Source organism: Solenopsis invicta, chromosome 13 (genome assembly GCF_016802725.1).
Source record: "Solenopsis invicta isolate M01_SB chromosome 13, UNIL_Sinv_3.0, whole genome shotgun sequence".
Classification (NCBI taxonomy): domain Eukaryota; kingdom Metazoa; phylum Arthropoda; class Insecta; order Hymenoptera; family Formicidae; genus Solenopsis; species Solenopsis invicta.
In genome coordinates, this window is record NC_052676.1 from 13,134,192 (window position 1) to 13,156,493 (window position 22,302).

The window sequence follows — 22,302 nt, forward strand, 5'->3', positions numbered from 1 at the left end:
GTACTCTATCGTATCATTGCTTCCGAAATATCGCACCAACTCTCGAGGCGGTCGAAGATTGCCAAAGCTGTCGAAATATACAACGCGGTTGCCCCTCTTTGCGTAAGCCACCCAGTGCGTGCCAGGGCCCGTGGTATCGTCCAAATTAACGATACCGCTCTCGTTTCGACGTACGCCACTCGTCGGTAAAGCATTACGCATGTACACACCTCTAAAATACGGTATGCGCATACGTCTCGCCAGCTGGTTCAATTGCACGTCGGTGGTCACGCCCGCAGGCATTTTTATCGTCTTTTCGACGTTTTTTTTTTTCTCTTAGTTCTCTAGTTGATACGCCCTGTCCGCGTTTATACGGCCCGAGATAAATTCCTCGTCCGTATTTATAAGGTGCCAAGTATAGACCGCGACCTTGTTCCATCGCGCGATTGTGACGTTGCAGTTCTTCAATTTGACGTCGCGCATCTATGCGGGCGCTTACCGCTTTCGCTACATTTGCAGCTCCACCGATCAAAGATCCTAGAACGCCCAACATTGGTAGAATCGGTAACATGCCGCCTCGTTTTGCCGACGGAAGTACTCGTTTTTTTTTTCGTCGTCGTCGTTTTCCTCTTTCTCGTCTTTGCATTCATACCCATCTTGGTCTTGGCCTTCATCGCTGCCCAGATGGCTGCAGCGGCGGCTCTCTCGCCCAAAGTCGAGTCTTTCGCGGTAATGCGTTTCCGTGCTGACGCTGCGAGTATATCGTCAGCAGCGTGTCTATCGACGAGTTCGTTACTCTTAGAATACGCAATATCGTGTTCGCGGCACGCTGCATCCAATGGATTTACGCCCGTGTCGCCTCTGGCTAATCGTTTCTTCAGCCGAGTGCTCGGACCGCAAAACTGGTAACCGGGGATATGTAACTCGAAAGGAAGCGCGTTTATCGCTCGATTCAGCAAACTTCCGGTTCTGTTCGACGCTGACATTCGCTGCAATCTTTTATCCTCGGTGCAGGGCCGTCGATGTGCGTACGCTGCCAAGGTTGATTATAATGCTCGTCGCAGCGACGATAAGTTTGAACTACCGGGTCCACCTGTATACGTTTCGGAAGCCGTTTCCAAACGTGGTCGATGTAATTACCATACACGCGTAACAGTACGACTTTAGGTATATATTGCAACTGCTCAGCGCTTAGGTCCAGAATATCGCTGGGATGTGACAGCGCGAGAAACATTTTTGATACTGAGCTACTCAAGATTTCACACATCTATAAATAGGCCCTCGACGCGTCACGCGAGTTTAGTGTGAAACATGAAATTCGTGCGGCAGTCGCTGACGATACGCGTCACAAACTGCCACGAGAAATTGCGAATGATGGGGGACAACGAGCAGTTGCGGAAACACGGTGAAATGCTGCCGAGTACCATACGCGCAGTAATTGCGGGACCATCTTCGTGCGGCAAAACTAATGTTCTGATAAGCCTGCTCGAGAGTCCGCATGGTGTACGTTTCGAGAATGTTTATATTTATTCCAAGTCGCTGCAGCAGCCTAAATATCAATATCTCGAAAATCTGTTGAAATCGATCGATGAAATCGACTACATTACGTTCTTCAATAATAGCGACGTTATTCCACCGAGCGAGGCGCTTCCAAATTCAGTCTTCGTCTTCGACGACGTTGTGTGCGATAAGCAGGATGCGGTGAGAGAATACTTTTCAATGGGCCGCCACTCGAATGTCGACTGCTTTTATCTTTGTCAAACGTACGCGAGGATACCTAAACATCTGATACGCGATAACGCTAATTTCCTAATTATGTTTAAACAGGATGGTACCAACCTCAAACACGTTTACAACGATCACGTAAACACCGACATGTCGTACGACGAATTTTGTGCTTTGTGCCGTGCTTGTTGGCAACAAAAGTATGGATTTCTAGTGATAGACAAGGACAGCGCGCTTAGTAACGGACGATACAGAAAAGGATTTAACGAGTTCGCGGTACCGCAAAACGATTAGTCATTATCGATACGTCAACGTTGAACGTTAACATGGCGGAAAATAACAAAGATATACGCAAGCGTGAGCAACTCGCGAGGGAGATTGAAAAAACGAGCGATGCGATCCGCAAGAAACATCGCGCTTTAAAAACCGGCAGGATCGAGGAGGAAATTGCAATGGAGAGACGTTTCAAGCCCATCGTCGCACCTCTGAAACAGATTGTCGAGGAATCTCAGCCGATTAAAAGAAAAGAAGAAATCAAGGAAGAAAGAATAATTAAGAAAAGACCGAGCGACGACGATGACGACGATGGTGCATCTTACGAATTGTCGAAAGCAACATCGAGCAAAAAGCAACGTTTTGAACAAGCGTACGACGCAATGGATTCACCAGCGATAACGTCAACACCGCGTACGATGATTGGTCCTGCAACATTAACTAACAAGGCTCTCGAGGACGTTTTCGAGACCACAGACGATTCGTTTGGAACGAATGTTCAACATCAGATGCAAACGTTGGAAGGTCGAAAAACGTTGTCTGAGCATTTTGGACCGCTCGGTCAAAAGTACATTGGAGATTTCTTCAGCGGTGGTGGAAAAGAGAAAATTATAGACACCGTGTATGGTGTTCGTCTCGACAAGGATGGAATGATGCTTGGTAATAAAAAATTTGACGTGGACATCAATGATAACATAATTATCGATGGCGTGCGATACGCTGGCACACCCGGTCTTTACGAGTTGATTTTTAAGAGACTCCCCGATGATTTTCTCTATAAGGAGGACGATTTGCAAAAGTACAAGAGCATACTGTTGACTACAAACGTACATAGACGTAATTACACCGCGGAGAGTCGACTACGAGGCAACAAAGGATACAAGTATAGATACGTGATCGCACCATTGATGTTCAATCGAATCTACACCAAAGAGAACGAATAAATCCGGAAAGGGATTACCTCGCGCTATGATACTAAACGACAACGCGATTGATTACGTGCACTGGGACGATCCCAACGAATTAGTAGATCGTCTACGATTGCTAGACGCTTCACATCGAGCGGGCAACGACGCTCACGGCAACGAGATGTTGTCCATCGTGGAAGCTGGCATAATTATAAATTAAATCGTATACCCACGAAACGAGTCAGACGAGAGGTTGATTTTGTTTGAGAAGGACGTGCGATAGACGACAAAAATGAGCAGCAATGAACGTCGAAAAGACGGTTACGAACGTTTAACGAATGACTTTGAACGATTCTTAAATAAAAATCGGACGTTTCCAGAACGGTTGGCAGACAATTATCGATCGGCTCAGGATTGCTATGAAAAGACACAAGAACAAGTGAAGGATGGTTATCGAATGGCCGTAGATAGAGTCAAAAATGAGTATGAAAAATTATCTAATCGACAGAAACCGGAAGTCAAAGAAAAGTTATTAAAGGGAGACAGAAAATACTGATAAATGGAGAAAAAACGTTTTTTTAAACAAAAGTAGAGGAACTTTGCAATGCCGACATTATAAATTACATCGTGTAACCGCTAAACGAGTTAGTCGTAATGCAATTCGTTCACGCGCCGAAATATGAGTTCATCGAAGAAAACAATAAGCTCCGAGAGGCAACGAATCGTCGAAGAATTACACGCGTCATCTAGACGCAATTTTCCTAGAAGACGTGTTATAATCAAAAGATTCAACGATCTTTGGCAAGCTGATATCGTCGAGATGCGTCCCTATTAAAAGTACAATAGAGGTCATAATTACATACTTACCGTCATCGATGCGTTGAGTAAATACGCCTGGGCAGTACCGCTCAAGAGCAAGGCCGGGCGTGAGACGGCTGACGCAATCGCCAAGATAATTCGAGAGAGCGGAAGATGCCCGAAAAATTTACAAACGGATATGGGAAAGGAATTTTATAACGCCGATGTGCAAAAAGTCTTGAAAAAGCATGACATTAATCATTATTCTACATATTCGGTTTTAAAAGCATCGATAATAGAGAGATGGAATCGCACACTTAAGAACGATATGTGGCGTATGTTTACACTTAACGGGTCGCACAAGTGGGTCAACGAGCTGCCGCGTCTGGTGTCGGATTACAACAACCGCAGGCATCGTACTATCGTCATGCGACCAGTCGACGTTAATTCGGAAGTTGCTGAAAAACTCCTGGGCACTGTATACTCTCACATAAAAATCATGGGACCCGCGAAATTCAAAGTAAACGATTCGGTGCGCGTGAGCAAGCACAAAACGACATTCTCTAAGGGGCACACCCCCAATTGGACCACCGAGGTGTTTAAGATCGTTAAAGTACAGCGTAATAATCCCGTAACTTATCTCCTGGAAGATTATCGCGGTAAACAAATAGCGGGTGCCTTCTATGAGTACGAGTTGCATCGCACGACTCATCCAAATGTATACCTGGTAGAGAAGATAATAAAGAAGAAAGGAAACAAGGTTTACGTCAAGTGGCTGGGATTCGATGATTCGCACAACTCATGGATAAATAAAAAAGATGTTATTTGATTTATTTCAATTAAATATGTATATATTTTATATCATATAAGCGTTTACAAAATATATAAAATGAATACAAACAATTTTTAGGTCTTTATTCTTCTTCTATCCTTATTAATACAAAATGTCATATAAAAATTTTTATTAAAAAACGTATATCTAAAATTTGAAAAAAAATATCAAAAATATCTTATTCATAAAACGTCAAATATATATTAAGCGTGTAACATATATGAAACAATACATAAGATGTATAAAATGAAGCATACAGAATATAAAACAAAGTATAAGGTATGAATAACGTACTTATATAAAATATTACTAGCATATTAAACGTGTAAGAAATACAAAAAAAATGTAATACAATGAAAGATTAAAATGCATAATATTTGTAAAAATGTGAGAACATCTTATGATTATAATTGTATCTGCCAATGTCCCCATGGTAATGTATTTGTTAATGATGATGGAACAAGGTATCTTTTATCATCATATGGCGAGAGCGCCACTTTGGATTCTGAAACAATAAACACTTGATGCAGCTTCGAACGTATACACGATTGGCTACGAGTTATTTCTATTTCATCGTTCAAACATCGCATATAATCTTCAAAAGTAATAGTTCGCGCTACTACATTGTTTTTCACACCTTTCGCTTTTTTGGTATCCTTTTTACCATCTACTTTGATCGCGTACATCTTTGCTCTAAGCCCTACAAATTCGGTCATGATCGCACCGTTGTTTTCATCTTTCATTAGACCGAGGACTTTTTTATTCGCGAGAGGCATACCGTACGGGTTGTCTGCGGGTTAAAGCTTGTATCATATCTCGCTATATCACGTTTCATCGTTGAATAAATATCATCGCACTCGAGGAAATAAACAAGACTATCAGTATCTGAATATAACAATTTGCACTTGTCTTTATATAGCGGAAACATATATTCGTGATGAAATTCGTACAAGCAGATTTTTGATATGTCAAGTATGCACATACCCACGTAAATCGGCTTGTTAAACTTCACCTCGAGTTTACGCAGTTCGACGGCAACTAAATTTTCCGCAAAGACGCTGCGGCTGTGAAAATTTGGTTTAGCGATCATTGCCTCTGCACCGTAACGTCCTTCCCATTTTGTCAATAATTTTACGTCTACGTGATTACGTACGTTTTCCATAGTTTTTCCAAACACGGCGTTGTTCATCAATTTGTACAAATTCTTTTCGAAATCATTTTTTGCATTCATTCTAAATTTTGTGTTCAATTCTATATAATCGCGAAGCCATGGAGATTGAGCAAACTGTAATACGCGATGAATTTTTGTTACGCTAAGCCCATTGCGCGTGCATTTTTGCAAATAACGGTAATGTATCACATACCGCTTTTTATCGTACAACGTTGCGAGAAGTTTTTTCTGCCGTGATCCTGGCGGTTTATCGTGTGTAGGGCAGAAATGTAAGTCAGTGTGTCGATCGTGCAGACATTGTGGATATGTGAGATCGACTTCTAGCACATACCCAGTGGGCGAATCCGAAGCGATCGCGTTCACGTCAAAATTGTCAACGTTTTCGATCCATTGAAACTCACCGTATGGTAATGGTTGACACATCGCAAAACCATACATATTGTTTATGTCAAAATACATTAGATAAGACGATGGTTTCGATGGATCGTAAGAACGCATGTACTTATTATTGGCTTTAGCATATCTACCGGAGCATTGACTCAAACCACCGCGTATACCGCGTTCTATAAATAAGATCATGTCTATATTGGCGAGCAACTCAAATCTTACGCGTGTTAGTTTCAACATTGCATCCCAAGTGTAGCCTGGCAATGTGTAATAATGCGCGGGATCAAGACCATAACTATTAATGCTACTTTCGCGGAAGTTTTGAAAAATATCAGCCAATAATAAGACATCGGTCTTGAGATATAAGTCGCTGTATTCACCCAGGGTTTTGATTGAGAACTGCTGCCAAACTTTCTGAGCATGAGCATAATCTGTCTGTGATACTGTCTGCTTGGTAAGAGAACTATAAAATGATTCACGCGGTGGCAGTTGCGTTTCATACAGTTTGTCAACATTATCCACGTATTCGTATGGAAAGACACCTTTGCGTGTCAACAATTCAAAGCCTTCGTTTGATAACGAGGAAAATTCCGAATGAAAAATTTTTAATTTATCAAGACTTAAAAAAGATGCCAATTTGTCAAGACTTGAATTTAAAAACTTGTACGAATCGATGAACCGTAGCCGTATATAATTTCGTGCATTTTTGAAAATTATGTCTTTATCACAAGTATTTTCAACATATTTGGTAAAAGATATATATTTTTCTTTATTTATCGGTAGTAAATCGATTTTACCTTCGAACGTGGTGGCAATTTCTTTTATGATGAAATGTGCATCGTAACCCGATAAATTATGAAATACGATCGGAATAACGTATGAATTTTTGTAATTTAAATTACAATCTGAATGAGCAGGACCACGGTAAGACCCTGTCAAATGGCAATGATCGCGCACACTTATACTATTCGGTGCGAACGGTTTTTCACAGATATGACAATTCCTCGCGTTACTGTATGCCTCTTGCTGTTCTTTAGTTAATGATTCCATAGGAACATTGGCGGATATTCTGGCTTTCACGCTATGCGCCAGGTTTTCGAGTTCTTTCGCGAACTACACGACGCAATCGTTATCGCGACGAAAGTGATACTCTGACAACGCGTCGTCGTATGAGCACTTAACATAATATGCTATACTAAATACCTCGTGATGCTGATACGGGAAATTTGAAGTGTTCTCTGTTCCTGGGTCAATCTTCCGCAGTACGCACTCCAAATCTGAATAAACAACAAAGGGTACACGCTCCTTGTTGTTGTAATTATCGAATTCAAGCCACTTGTTATCCTCGCTTGGTAGTAGAACGGCGCAGTCGTTTAATTGCTGACAATCCACTTTGTGTGACTGCAACTTTTCTTCTGAGCTGAAGTAATGCAGACAACTATAAAAAAATAGAAGACGATTTTTTAAAATTAAAACAATTTTTATGAGTGATAAATATTTTTTTTCAACAGATTTTATTATTACACTTACCGATCACAGATGAATTTCTTGTGTTCGTTTTTACTCAGCTGTGAACTGAGCAGTCGTGACAGGTTCTTAATCCACGCAAAGTAGCCGAGGCTGTTCTCACGTTCATCTTCCAAGTACAGTAGATTGGCATGCTTCTCCTTCTTATCCTTGGTGAGCCTTATCGGGAATACGCCTAGTTTCTTTTCTTTTCTGTCGAATTCGGTACCGTACACATTTACCGACACGTCGTTTAATCGTTCAAATTTTCCAATGTCTTTTATGTTCATTGGAAATGTTATGTCACTAACATTTAAAACAGTCGAGTAATGCGGATATGACGACTCTCGGTCTGCATGTCTTTCGACAGGGTACAGCGCGGCCACTATCGACCACGCGAAACACGCATTGTCTTTCGATTGCACATTAATCACGGCACGTTTATTCTTTATTCCCCGCGGCAATTCGATGCAACATCCCACGTGCATGGGATTATGTTTATTAATGTTTACCGTTAAATTCAGTATTCGCGTAAGAGCCCAACCACTATCGCGTTCTTGGAACTCGTCGAGCATCTCCAACGTGACATCGATGACACTCTGCTGATACCACTAGCGCAAATTTGACGATCGATAAAGTTCATTGTTCCTCGTAGCGATATTTTTAATATTACGTTCATCATGATTATTAACATATTCACCATTAAATACGGTGTTTACCTTTACACTATCATGTTTCGCGATAGCGTCTTGCACTCGCTCAATCACCAAATCACAGGCGTCCTCCAAAAAATGTCGCGGCTCGATATAATCAATGTTAATAACAGCGCCAGTCACAATGCGATTCTTGAACGCGGTCTCGATCTCGCGCCATACGAGCGATTTCTTATCATCAGCGCCAGTGCTTGCATAATTGCCACCAACGTGTATGAAACGTCTTTCTAACTGCGCTTTTTCACCTTTGAGTCGCGCAATTCTTGACACAAGTGATTGTCTTTTTCCCATGGCGAGTCGAGGACGTTTGGCACTACAATGTTCTTCGAGCTGCGCGAGGTACTCGTCGCATCGTTGCAACCACTCGAAACATTCAGCTAAATTTGCAATCTGCGAGCGTTGCTCCAGCAGTTCGCGTTCCACTCGCTCACTATTTTCCATTTTTTCAGTTTTTTAGTACGTATCACACGCTTTCTCGGAGCACTTGCACGTATTTTGTTTACATGATTTGCAAATTCGCTGTGCGCTTAGAACGTTACAGTGTCCGTTTATATATTTTAATTCACAAAAATCAAGAGGTATAGCGTATCTCCACCAAGGATCATCCTGCTCTCTATTTCTCTTTTCAACCCACCGATTAAATAAATTAATCACTGCAGGTTCGCGCTTATCGTCGCAGTTCTGTGGTGGTGGTGTATACACGTTTATTGCAAGAAATTTGATTCACTGTCCATGACCAGCGGGAATCGTAATCTGCAGAATGATATCGTATATAGAGATATTCTGGTAAATTTTTTTTGCCCACTGGTATTTGTTTAATTGCTTTTCTTCACAATTATCAAACGCGCACAGATGGTCCAGTATGAGCAAATACAATTATCTTTTCCTGTAGTCTGACAATCTACAAACACGTTCTGAGTTAATAATGACACCTTGTCTCACGGCACGTTCACAAGTCCTGCGTATTCCTAATTCTCGATCGCGAAGGAATTTTATCGACGATACCCGTCATCGTGGAACATCGGTTTCTTCTTCTTCTTCCGGCATAAACACATTATCGAGAACGTACACGATTTCTTCTAGATTATAATCTATAAATAGATTTATGTCTATATCAAGCAATGCGTTGTCAAACTCCATTTTGACTGCGTTTAATGTGAACTTCAATATGATCAACCATTTTTTAGAGAGTAACTATTACGACTGATTCGGTGTCCACATCGAGACTGATCGTATAATACATTCGCCAAACTTATAACCGAAACATGAGTTTAATCGATCGAAATATTAACGCTTCCCTCTTGCATCATCTAAATATTGTTTCAACGTGCAGCAGCCGGATTATCGGCGCTTCTCTTTACTAAGAAAGATATCTTGCAAGCTTAGACATGCCACTGGGTGGCAACCGCACACGAAAAAGAGCTCATGTAAACAAATCTAAATATTATTTACACGTGTCATTAGAAGCCGGATTATCGGCGCTTCTCTTTACTAAGAAAGATACCTTGCACGATTAGACATGCCACTGGGCGACAAACGCGCATGAAAGAGAGCTCACGTAAACAAATCTAAATAATATTTCAACGCGTTATTAGCACAGCTGAAAGAGCTGTTCAGCGCTTTTCTCTCTCTCTTGCATCCACCTTGACCAAAAAATTATTAGAGGATAGCGAGCGTTGGGGGGCGGCGGTGATGGCGGCGGCGGCGGCGGCGGCGGCGGCGGTGGCGGCGGCGGCGGCGGCGGCGGGCCCCGCGGAAATAGCCGCGCACACCCCACAAAATATTCGCCATCGTATCGCTTATCCCCCTCGTGATGACAGACATTTCCGATTTCAAAGTACAGTCATACACACCTCCTCGCGGTGTGATTTATTATGTTTATGTAAACAGAGTGACAAGTACATGGTCCATGTTTACTTTAAATGGCCAGTTGCCTCCACGCGACACATTTCAAAGGTGTCAAATTTATTTAAACATCGGCCAAGAACATGGTCCTCGAATCGTTATCACTGTTTATATAAACATTGATTACGCAGAACTACCGGTTAGGTTTACACGTGTGACCCCGTTTTAAGCCCCCCCTCCCCCTCCCCAACCGGTTTGGTCCACCCGCGGGACCTTATCGCCGGTTAGGTCCTCCCGCGCGACCCGAAATATTCCCCCCCTTCCCCGCACCCCCTGAGATCCCTGTGTTAGAACCGGCTTATACATTCTACTATTATATTTATATTTATTGTATTTATTTTTGTAATTATTTATGTATTTAAATAATTATATGTTGAAATTTTAATTTTCTCTAAGGTTGTCCTGAAGGAATTTTACTAATGTTTACCACGAACAATAATATCTTTCAAATGAAACATATAGCATTATTAGCAGTTAAATACTATGCTTTCAATAGGTGCTTTTTATTTAGTGACACTTAACACAAATATCATTCTTTGTTCATTATTAGATATCAAACAAAGACGGAATGATACTTGTGTCGTTTAGTGTCACTAAATAGAAAGTATCCTATACATCATACTTATAATCACATACGTATATTGTAATGTCCAAATATATGTTACAATTTTTATAATATTTTCAAACATAAAAAATTATTTATTACCATAATTTGTTATTAATTTATTATTAGACAAATCTATTCTAATAGTCTATAAGATTGTTTTTTTAGATGCTGAATTAACAAATGATAAACTTGTAGATGTGGAGTTTTTCTCAGATAATTTAGATGAAGCCTTTTAAACAAGTATTACTACTTTACTGACTTTTTTCACAATTCAAAATACATATATCAAGTTTGTTAAGATTTTTCAATCACTTTTACTGAAAAACGTCTACTTTTACTAAATTTTATTATATCTGAGAATTACCTAGTTAAATATGGTATCGGAAATTAGTACCTATAGTTGTCTTGTACGTACTAACAACATAGTAGAAAGTTTTCATAATATTTCGACGCAGAAATTAGGAACGATGAATATTAATATTTGGACGTTTTTATGTAAAGTTTATATCACATTTTTTCTATTAAGTAGAGAAATTTCGTGCATACGCAGACAAACGTTTGATACATGTGTAGCAACAAGCCTGATGACCGCAGGGTATGAAGGTATATGCGCTCGTTAACATAACACACCGTACAAACGTCTACAGAAGATTTCACTTTTGAAGTAATTTGGTTATCCTAAAGGTTCTAGTTCACAGTGTGGAAGATTTTTTGAACAAGACTAAAATAGTAAAAAAGTCATAAATATTTATTTTACGGCGCTTTATATATCATTTCATCGTCTGTGAAAAAAACAGGAAAGTTAATAATAATATTGTATATAAATGCGTATCAAAGTTAAAATTTGAATTTCTTATTTTATTTTAATTCTTTATCTTTAATTCGATACCAGTAGAATACTGTGATAGAATTACCTGTAATTAAATTATTTTTTTACAACGTTTTTTTGATGATTCATGTATAGTTTCTTTCTGTAGTGCTCTATTTTTTGTAGAACCACGTATAATTCTGGTAACTTTAAAAGATTATTATCTTGTTTTGATACGTTTTCGTGTCCTCTATTAAAATTTTCTGTCAATAACAAATTATATCAACAAATGTAATAGTAAAACGTTTATTATAGTAATATCATAACCGTATACAATTAAAGCCAAAATTTTATTGAGGCAATACTAGGGAATATGTAATATGCAATGCTTTTTTATTGGTTTATCTATATTGATAGTTCCTTTCTAGTATCTATTTTTCTGACTATAGCATTTATATTTCTCCATATTATATAATACATTATATCAACAGTTGCTTAAATGTTGCCTCAACAGTATTCCGCCGTAAAAGAACAATTAATCTAAAATTTGTGTTATTTGCAAATGTTGAATGTAGTATTAAAATTTTCATGCTTACCTTTATCAGTGTTTAAAAATTTCTGTCCTTTTTTATGACATTTTACGCGTAAATTATATCTTTCCTTAAGATTTAGTTCTTGTAATGATAATTTTCTTTGTACATCCTCATGATTTAGTTCTTGCAATGGCATTCTTGTTTGTACATCTTCATGATTCAGTTTTTGTAATGGCATTCTTCTTTGTATATTAATTTTTGCTTCATTTTCTATATTATGTGATGTGTTTGATTTTGTATCAGTACACATATCATACACATGATCATCTGATGTTAAATTATGTACATGAGTGTTATCTTTAATATTCACATATTCATCTGATGTTAAATTATGTATATCAGTGTTATCTCCAGTGTTATCTTCAGTATCCACATTTTCATCTGATGTTAAATTATGTGTCTGAGTGTTATCTTCAGTATCCACATATTCGTCTGATGTTAAATTATGTATATCAGTGTTATCTCTAGTGTTATATTCAGTATCCACATTTTCATCTGATGTTAAATTATGTGTCTAAGTGTTATCTCCAGTATCCACATATTCGTCTGATGTTAAGTTATGTACTCGTATATGAGTGTTAGCTTCAGTACCCACATATTCGTCTGATGTTAAATTATGTATATATGTGTTATCTTCTGTAAATGCAATTGCATTAAATTAACATTTAGTAAAAAATATATTGTTTGTAAAAAGCAATATTAAAAATTATTATTTTATATATACATTTAATATTTTAATAATATATTTTTACAAGATAAACTTAAGCCTTTTTATACATATTTATTTACTTGAATTTAAGTGAAATGTAATATAACACAAATTATGAAATTTATATTTCTTATATAGGAAAATGTAAATTTGAAAAAGGATTTTACACAATTCTTATAAAAAATTTTTTTCAGAATTTGCTTGAATTTGATAAGTTTTTGTATCTCTAATCAGAGTATAAAACTTAAAAATAATTAATTTCAAAGGTTAATATTGATAAAAATAATCATAAGTCCTTCAAAATTTAATTTATAATAATAAAATATATTATATTATTAAAGTCTTGTCCTTGAATAATAAAACCTTAAAAGATTTAAAGGTTTTACGTCGCTCATTGTTATTAAAGTTATTAATAAAATCTTAATAAATGTTCACATTAGCCATTTCTTGTCTCTGAATAACATTTAGATTTTATGCATCTCTCAATGTTCATTAACAAAAGAAATTTTATAAATAAAGGGTATATTTTCGACACTATGTATATTTAGAACATAATATACATTTAAAATATACCGAGTGTTACGTCTGGCGAGAAAACTTTTATTTTTCCGCGCCATCCGTACTAATAATAGCCTAATTAGAACCCGGAAACATCCTCCGATCAATTAATGAATCCTACATCAGTATCATAAATCGATATCGCTCGATTTCAAATCTCATACGGCTTGGCTACATCGCGGTGCCGCCCCCTCGACGCGCAACACCAGCGAGCGTCCATCGGCGCGAGACAAACATCGTGCGCGCCGACCCCTCGGCTGGCGACCCCCTTTAATACCACCAAGCTCCGCGCTTTGAAATTCTATTCATCTTTCCAATTTAATTTAAAATATTAGGCACGGCATATTTATAATTATCGAAACGTAATCCACTCATGGACGCTTTCTATGCTGCGCCATGCAACTCTGATTGAAATAACTCTAAAATCGCGGCCAATAAAAATGCCAAACGATTTTGAATCAATTAATCTCTTACGAATGATAATAAAACCTTAACTTTTTATACGTAAAACTACTGCATGTGCTTGGCGCTATCGCCTCGCACACTCTCAATTATAATATAATTTCTATTAAATTCTATTTTTTTCTGAGCACTGGATTTCGCGTCGGGGCTTGGTATGCGGTGCCCCCGCGAAGTTTCGATCCCCGGAGAAGTCTACAAGCGCTCGCGCGATATAGGCGCAAGCCGCGCGGTCGCGGAGCGGGGCGGGCTTCTAAGGGCCACACGTCACGAAAAACTATCGCTCCGAATTTTCCGCGAACCTGAAGAATCGTCCCGCGATACCTCTTGCCCATATTCTTGCCTACACAAGGAGCGAAATCGGAGCTTGAAATTCAGATCAGTCTTGTTGGTCGAGCGAGAATCGCTGCCATCGGCAACCGCCAACGTTCAGACCTCCAGGTACGATCGCAGCGACGGGAAGGTTTTATTCCTGACGAAGACGCTGGTCTTCGGAGTGGCCCCGGTCGGATCGCCTCTTTCCCTCTCTCTCTCCTTCCCATCAGAGATCCTAAGGGTTGAACCACTTAGGATCTCTCCTAACCACTTAGGATCCCTAACCTAACCTAGCATTAGCTAGAGTGTGGCCTCACTCGTTTCTCTGCCTCCCTTCCTTTCATCCGAGCGTTGGAGAAGACTCGCGAAAGCGACTCTCCGACGTCTCCCCTCTCTCCCTCTCCTACGGCGTCGAAGAAGACTTGCTAATGCGACTCTTCGACACCGTCCTCCCTCCTTTCCCATCCCGTCAAGGAAGACTCGCTAACGCGACTCCTCGACGCATTCACCGTCCCCTCTTTTCTCGAATAACATCCACCTCAAAGGAGGCGTTCTAATGGGTGTCCACTCCGACCCAGCGGATTCGTCTCTCATAACATATACTCAATTAATAATTCGTCTCACTAAAATTCGTAGATCACTCACACTTCTCTCTCTCTCTCTCTCTCTCTCTGTTTCTCTCTCTCTCTCTCTCTCTCTCTCTCTCTCTCTCTCGCATTAAAGTCGTCTCTTCAGAAGACCGGTAAGTCATCGGCTTCCTTATACATTCACGTGGCAATCCTTCTCACTGATTCAATGCATCTCTTCAAGAAGCCATGGGCCGAAAAGGGACCGCGGCACCGACCCCGCGGAGACTGCCGATCAGCACCGAGAGCGAAAAAGTCAATTTAAGTTTGACCCGGGATCAACACGGGAATTTTTATTGTACCCGCGGTTAGGCCGTACAGTTATTATCTTTTCTGTAGTTTCCTTATGTTCCTAAATATATGCTATCAATTCAACTATCGTGCACGCTCTGTCATTCATTTAAGCCCACGCCAAGCTCAATCACGCATGCTAAAACGCTATTACATTTTCTAATTTTACTGGTCATTAATCATCTAATAATATATCCCCCCCCCCCTACAATACCTCCTATTTCCCAATAAAAAATTTGTCGCGTATCCGGGCGTGCTGTTTAACGATTCGGATCCGCGGCTGGTGACAGCTGCCTATACCTCAGAAGTAAAATCCAAAGAACAAGATCTACGTCCCGGATCGCAACCTCGCGAATCCGCGGACGTAACAACTGGTGACAGCGGTGGGATACCAAAATACTCACTTATTCACCAAAACTAACTAACGAGCAAGATCTACGTCCCGGAGCGCAACCTCGCGAATCCGCTGACGTAACCCCGATTAAACAACGAATCAGTTAATACACACTATATTCTAAATATGTATAGTTTCGAAAATGCACGCCTTATTTATGAAATTTCTTTTGTTAATAGATTTTGCTAATGTAAACATTTACATGACTTCTTTCGTAACTTCATTTTTTCATAACTTTATGAATACATTACAAATGACTATCTCTATTCTTAGATATTAAAACCTTAAGTATTAAAGAATAATACCAAAAATGACCATTTTTGGCTTAAGGCGATGCTGGACCGGTCTCTATACCTGCTTATTTTTGTGCACAGATAACTCTTAATTGGCTTAACAGATCGCAAAATCCTTTTACACAATTAAAGTAATGACAAAAACACAGTTCGCTAGCTATAATTTAATACGAAAAACGAAAATTGATTAAAAAATTGTAATATAATTGTCGGTTTCTGTAGCCGACTCGTGATAACATGTGCTCATATAAAAATTGTAGACATTGTATGTATAAAATAAGTAGCTAGCGAATTGTGAATTAAATGAAAGAACAATACGGCGCTTGCAAAATGATCCTAGAAGCTTTAGTATAAAAGATATAAGTGTATGAAAATTGTTTATGTAATTTTATCGTAGTGTTGGTGCGAAGAACACTAGTTTAGTTGCTCGATATTCCGACGGCGGCGTTGTAATCGAATTGCTAGCAAAGCGTATCGCTAGATCATTACAACGACCTAATTTATCGACCTTACTCAGGCTCGTAAAACTTTTTTAGCGCCATGAGAAAATTATTTTATTTTTTCTATATTATAAGTTTAACATTACTTTATTAAATTCTAATTCTGCCTTAAACGCATCCGTTTCAAATGCATATAAAATAGTGACATATTATGACATAATAGAGGAAAGCATATCTCATTTGTTAAAAAATAAAGAAATAACAATAAGAATGCAACTGGAAACAATGCTACAATATGATACAATAATTAAATTAAATATAAGAACACTTTAATTTTAAATTGGTATTCTAAATAAATAATATAAATAAATGTTAAATAAACATTGTTTCAAATTTCTGTTTCAAACAAACGATTAATATAAAATAAATAATAAATTAATGCTGAATTAATGTTAAAAATAAATATTCTTTTAAAATATTATTATACAAAAATATTAAAAAATTTAAAAATGCTGTTCTATTATTAATTCAATTAAATTTTCTCAAGAACACAAAAATTATATTTGCCATGAAAATTTACAATGAATGTTTTAAAAACATCAAAAGAGTATTGAAATTTTTACATATTTTTTATGTCCAAGTTAATTTAATTGTAGAAAAGCATTTTTGAATTTCTTAATTTTTTTTTAGTACATTTTACAAAAAAAAAAATTTGTCCCGAGAAATTGAACCTGGAACCTTCACCATAGTAATCAAGAATTATGACCGTTCAACCACAAAGGTCAATTTGCAATTCTTCTTCCGTAACGGTACTATAGCTGCTAAAAGTATTTGATCTTATTCTCGAAAATGCTTGAACAACGGATTCTATCGCAGTAAATGTATGAATAAATATTACAATCAAATCAAATTCATAAAATCAATGACTAAAACCGAAATCTTCTCGTTAATGCAATACTGAAAAATTTTCGTCGCATGGTCAATCGAGATCGGAAATTATGTATCTACAGCTATAACGAAAAAAAAACAGACAGCTTGAAATGTTAGAGGATACTTCGAGAGAGAAAGGAAACGCTTGAGAGAGAAGGAAATAGAATTTTCTCCGACTCAACCGCGCCGCAGCGTCCAGCAGCCAAGGCGACGAGTGGAGAACTTTATTGTCTTTTTCTTTCTCAAGCGGTCTGTCTTCTTCTCGACCTATCCTCTTTTGTCTCGAGCGTTCTCGCTTTCTCTCATTACAAGACAAGCTGGCAACACTGCACAGCTTAGCGAAACGATTTCAGAATTTTGTTTTGCGTATCCGAGTTGCGACGTGCGCGCGCGCGCGGGGCATATATGTATGCATGTATGTATGTATGTATGTATGTATGTATGTATGTATGTATATATGTATATATATATATATATATATATATATATATATATATATATATATATATATATGGGGCATTCTCCGTCAAAAAGGCCATCCCTGCTGCCCATTTCAATTTTTGAGATAAAATGTTCGAAAAGGGCTTAAAATTTTCGTTGAAATGTATATTTTTCGATGCCGTTTGGCCTTTTGGAAAATTCAAAATGGCGGACCTAATATCACGGCTAGAATGAAAAAAGCCTTTGAAAAAATACATAATAACGTGAATAAATGTGCAAGATATGACGTAGCAGAGGTCTAATCCTTATGTGTAAGTGTGTGAGTGTGTGTGAGTGTGTGTGTGGGGGGAGGTGGGGGGAGAGGGGATACGCGCGCTCATACGCGTGCGTGTATAAATGAATCACGTAAAAATCCTTGCTCAACATGGTCTGGCTATCAAGACATTTGCATACAAAATTTCGAATCATTTCATTATCCTTGTCCTGAAAAAGTACGTCACAAAAAACCTACGGTACAGAAAATATTGTTCTTTAAAAAACATTTTCTCCACAGAATAATAATAAGATTACTTAAAATTACTTTGAAACTTATATTATCCCTCATAACATTTTTTACAATTGCAAATGTTGGCAACAGATTATTTAATAGAAAAACCGCAAACAGAAGACATACTTTGTTATAGTCAATTATGGTAGCACACTTTTGTTAGTATGCAATAATCTTGGTAAAATATATGACAGAGTGATTAACAGTAAGCAAATGTCGAACATATTGATGACAGACTGTTAACAAACGCCAAGCAGTTTTTTTATTGCAAATAGTGTTAGCAAACATCACGTAAAAATGCAGCAGCACCTGTTGATCAAAATACATAAGATTGACAGTCGATAGCGAACAAGTCAATCGAATATATTGACGACATATTCACTGCATGAACCCAAAAGATCTATCTTTAAAGTCGTACACCTGCGAGTAGTACGCGGTATCGCCGCTAGATGGATGTGGCAGTGCTTATATCTCGTACATAAAAAACTACACATATGGAATAAAAGGCACAGCAATATTTTTTCATTTTTCAAATTTTCTCTTCTTGTTTTGGATTAGAGAACTGTTTTCTTTAATTTAGCTGGGTTGGTTGATTGAACGTGAGACACATTTTCTCAGGTACACGAGGTAACTTTACTGAGTGACGATTGATTTACAAGTGACTCTCTTGGCGGGAGCTCTCGCGATCCGTGCTCGCTAGCGTATACAGCGCCTCTCCGCTCGCTCTTAACTAACGATGTCGCCTAACTCGGCGCGACTATTTAAAGTAATGTAACACTAAATGACTATTCGGACACGCCGCCCGCCTTGACAAATATACCTATATTTTCAATAATATAAGTACAAAACAATAAACAAACAAATTTTTTGAAAAAAAAAAGGCAAGGAGATTTAATATGATTGAATACTGATGTTAATCTAGTAAGGGTGCAATGTTTGCAATGGCTCTTTTGTAGGTACCCTTTTCGGTACGCACTGTGACAACTCTAACCAATCCATCCGTTCCTGGGTGAATTTCTTCAATTCTTGCCAGAGTCCATTTTAAAGGCATGCTCTCAGTTTGCTTTAGCATGACTAATTGGCCCACCTTAAATGCTCTTTCTGCTTCTGTTCGCCATTTGTTTCTCTCTTGACAAGTAACGAGGTACTCCTTTTGCCAGCGGGACCAGAAGTGTTGTCGGAGTTGTTCGATGTGCTGCCACATTGCTAATCGGTTGATTGGAATTTCTTTCATGTTTTGCTCAGGATAATCTTGTAGACTTTCGCCAATTAAAAAATGGCCGGGTGTTAGTGCTCTCATATCATTGACGTCGTCCGATATTGCTGTCAGAGGCCTCGAATTAAGTATGGCTTCCACTTGAGTTAGAACAGTGTTCATCTCAGCCACAGTGAGGCATGTTTCGCCTATTATTCTTTTTAAGTGCAACTTCATGGATCGAACCGCTGCTTCCCAGATGCCTCCGCAATGAGGCGACCTTGCCGGGATAAAATGCCAGTTTATTTGCTCTGATGTTGCGTATTCTTGTACCAAATTTTTAAATTCTTCAGTGTTCATAATTTCTCGTAGTATTCGTTCTGCTCCTACAAAGTTTGTTCCATTGTCTGAGTATAAATCGCTTGCTCTTCCTCGACGTGACACAAATCTTTTTAGAGCGGCTATGAATGATTCCGCTGTCAGATCCTCCACCAACTCGATGTGCACCGCCTTCGTGCTCATGCACACAAATATGGCTACGTAGGCCTTGTATGCCTTGGCGTTCCGGCGAATTCTATCTCTCACCTGGAACGGCCTGCAGTAGTCTACTCCGCTGCTCAAAAATGGTCTGCCAGCATTCACTCTCACGGAGGGTAACTGTCCCATTAACTGCCAACCGACCGTTGGGTTGGCCTTGCGACATTTGACGCACTGTCGAATTATCTTCTTTATTTTATTCCTCGCTTGAATTGGCCAAAATTCTTCTCGAATAGCATACAGCATGGTCTGCGCACCTACATGGAGCAGTTTCTCATGATAATGATTTATCACTAGAGTGGTGAAGTGATGTGCTGCTGGGATGACGATAGGATGTTTTGTTCCTTCCGGCAGTGACGCTTGCTGAAGCCTTCCTCCGACCCGTATGACGCCTTCATCGTCCAGGAACGGATGGAGAGTTTTTAATTTCGACTTCAACGATACTTTATTTTTAGCCTGTAACGCGTTTAATTCTTCATTATATTCCTCGGTTTGTATAAGTTTAATTAACCTTAATTTTGCCTTGCGTTTTTCTTGTAACGTTATTTTACCTAACTTAGCTTCTTTGTTTTCATTTTTGCATTTTGTATTCTCTATAAATCTTAACATATAAGCAACGATATTTATTAACTTAACTAATGTGGAGTGTCTATTATAATCTAATAATGGTTCTTCTTTGGTTGTTATTGCAATCACAGCTTGTTTTCTCATTTCTGGTGCGTTTGTCAAAAGCAATTCCTCACCTTCCATCGGCCACGTTTCCTCGTTAGCTTGTAGCCATGGAAGCCCTTGCCACCACAACTTTGTATTTATTAAATGTTCGGAGGTTTCTCCTCTTGAAATTAAATCCGCGGGATTTTCTTTCGATTTTATATGATGCCATTCGGAAGGGGAAGAAATGCTTTGAATTTCGCTCGCTCGGTTTGCTACGAAGGTCTGCCATTTTCGGGATGACGACCTTATCCACGTTATAACAATTTTGGAATCGCACCAGAAATATCTTTGGCTTATTTTTATGTTTAAACTGTCCAACACGCGTTTCATTAAATTTGCCAACAAGACCGCTCCGCACAACTCTAGTCGCGGCAACGATAAAGTTTTCATGGGTGCTACCCTAGATTTTGAACATACTAAAGCAATCCCTATTTTGTCTGACGCTATTTGCTCTCTTATGTATACGCAGGCTCCGTATGCCTTTTCGCTCGCATCGCAAAATCCATGTAGCTGTATCCTTGTGCCTGTATTACCAATCATTATTGCTCTAGGAATTTTCAATCTGTTTAATAGATTCAATTGCGATTTTAGCTGATGCCACTCCTTATATATGCTCATAGGAACTGACTCGTCCCAATCTAGGCCAAGACTCCACAATTTTTGCATCAATATTTTCGCTAGTGTTATAATAGGCCCTACTAAGCCCAATGGGTCAAACAATTTGCAGATTTGTGACAACATAGTTCGCTTTGTTGTACGCTTTTCGTGATCTCTCGACTCCACCTCGTAGTGGAATGCATCGCTCGAAGGGTTCCACCGTATCCCTAACAATTTTGATTCCTCTAATTTATGAAGGTTTACTGACTTGTTCTTTTATTCGGATCTTTTTCTTTTGTATCAACTACGTTTGTGTTCCATTTGTGTAACTCGAATCCGCCCTTAGCTAGTAACCCTATTAATTGATTCTTTAATTCTTTAACTTCTTCGATAGAGTTTCCCCCTGTTAACAGATCGTCAATGTAGAAATCTTTTAAAACTACTTCTGCTGCTTTGGGAAATTTTTCTTTCTCTAATTCCGCTAATTGGTGCAAGCACCTTACTGCTAGGAAAGATGCCGGTTTTGTACCGTAAGTTATTGTTAGTAGCTCATATTCTTCGATATCCGTTGTCGGATCCTCCCGCCACAAAATTGATTGCAACGCGGTTTGATCTTCGTGTACAAATATTTGTCTATACATCTTAGATATATCTGCACTTAAAACGTATTTAAATTTCCTGAATCTTATTATTAGTGAAAATAAGTCTAGCTGTAAGACCGGACCCTTGCATAATGCGTCGTTTAACGATTTACCCCTCGCCCCTTTGCTCGAAGCATCAAAAACTACCCTTGTTTTCGTAGTGGTGCTGCTTTCTTTGAATACTGCGTGATGCGGTAAGAACACTTGTATTGCCCCTTCTTTAGTTGTCGATTTACGCCTCATGTGACCTAGTGTTAAATATTCCTTCATAAAGTTCACATATTCGTTTTTAAAAATTTGATCTCTTGCAAATCTTTTTTCTAAAGCTAAAAATCTTTTCAACGCGATTTCCCTAGAATCGTTTAGTGATGCTAGTATTTCCTTTTTTATCGGTAGTTTAACAACAAATT

General features: G+C 38.6%; 1 protein-coding gene across 1 annotated transcript; it reads right to left on the reverse strand.

Moving 5' to 3' along the window:
• Positions 1-11,557: 11,557 nt before the first annotated feature.
• Positions 11,558-22,135, reverse strand: LOC105197924. Its single transcript, XM_026141767.2, has 5 exons — positions 22,006-22,135; positions 21,520-21,903; positions 19,169-21,478; positions 12,209-12,700; positions 11,558-11,586 (listed from the first exon to the last, which is right to left on the reverse strand). Exons 1-5 carry the CDS (start codon positions 22,133-22,135, stop codon positions 11,558-11,560), a joined length of 3,345 nt encoding a protein of 1,114 aa, XP_025997552.2.
• Between the last annotated feature and the right edge of the window lie 167 nt (positions 22,136-22,302).

Bases quoted from the DNA above. Each gene is read 5' to 3' on its own strand.
- LOC105197924 (XM_026141767.2), bottom strand. From the start codon at position 22,135: ATGAGGCGTAAATCGACAACTAAAGAAGGGGCAATACAAGTGTTCTTA. The intron at 21,479-21,519 runs GTCAGTAAACCT...CAAAATTGTTAG, and splicing joins AGATCCGAATAAAAGAACAA to GGATACGGTGGAACCCTTCG. The intron at 11,587-12,208 runs GTAAGCATGAAA...TTTTTTTCACAG, and splicing joins ATTTTTAAACACTGATAAAG to ACGATGAAATGATATATAAA.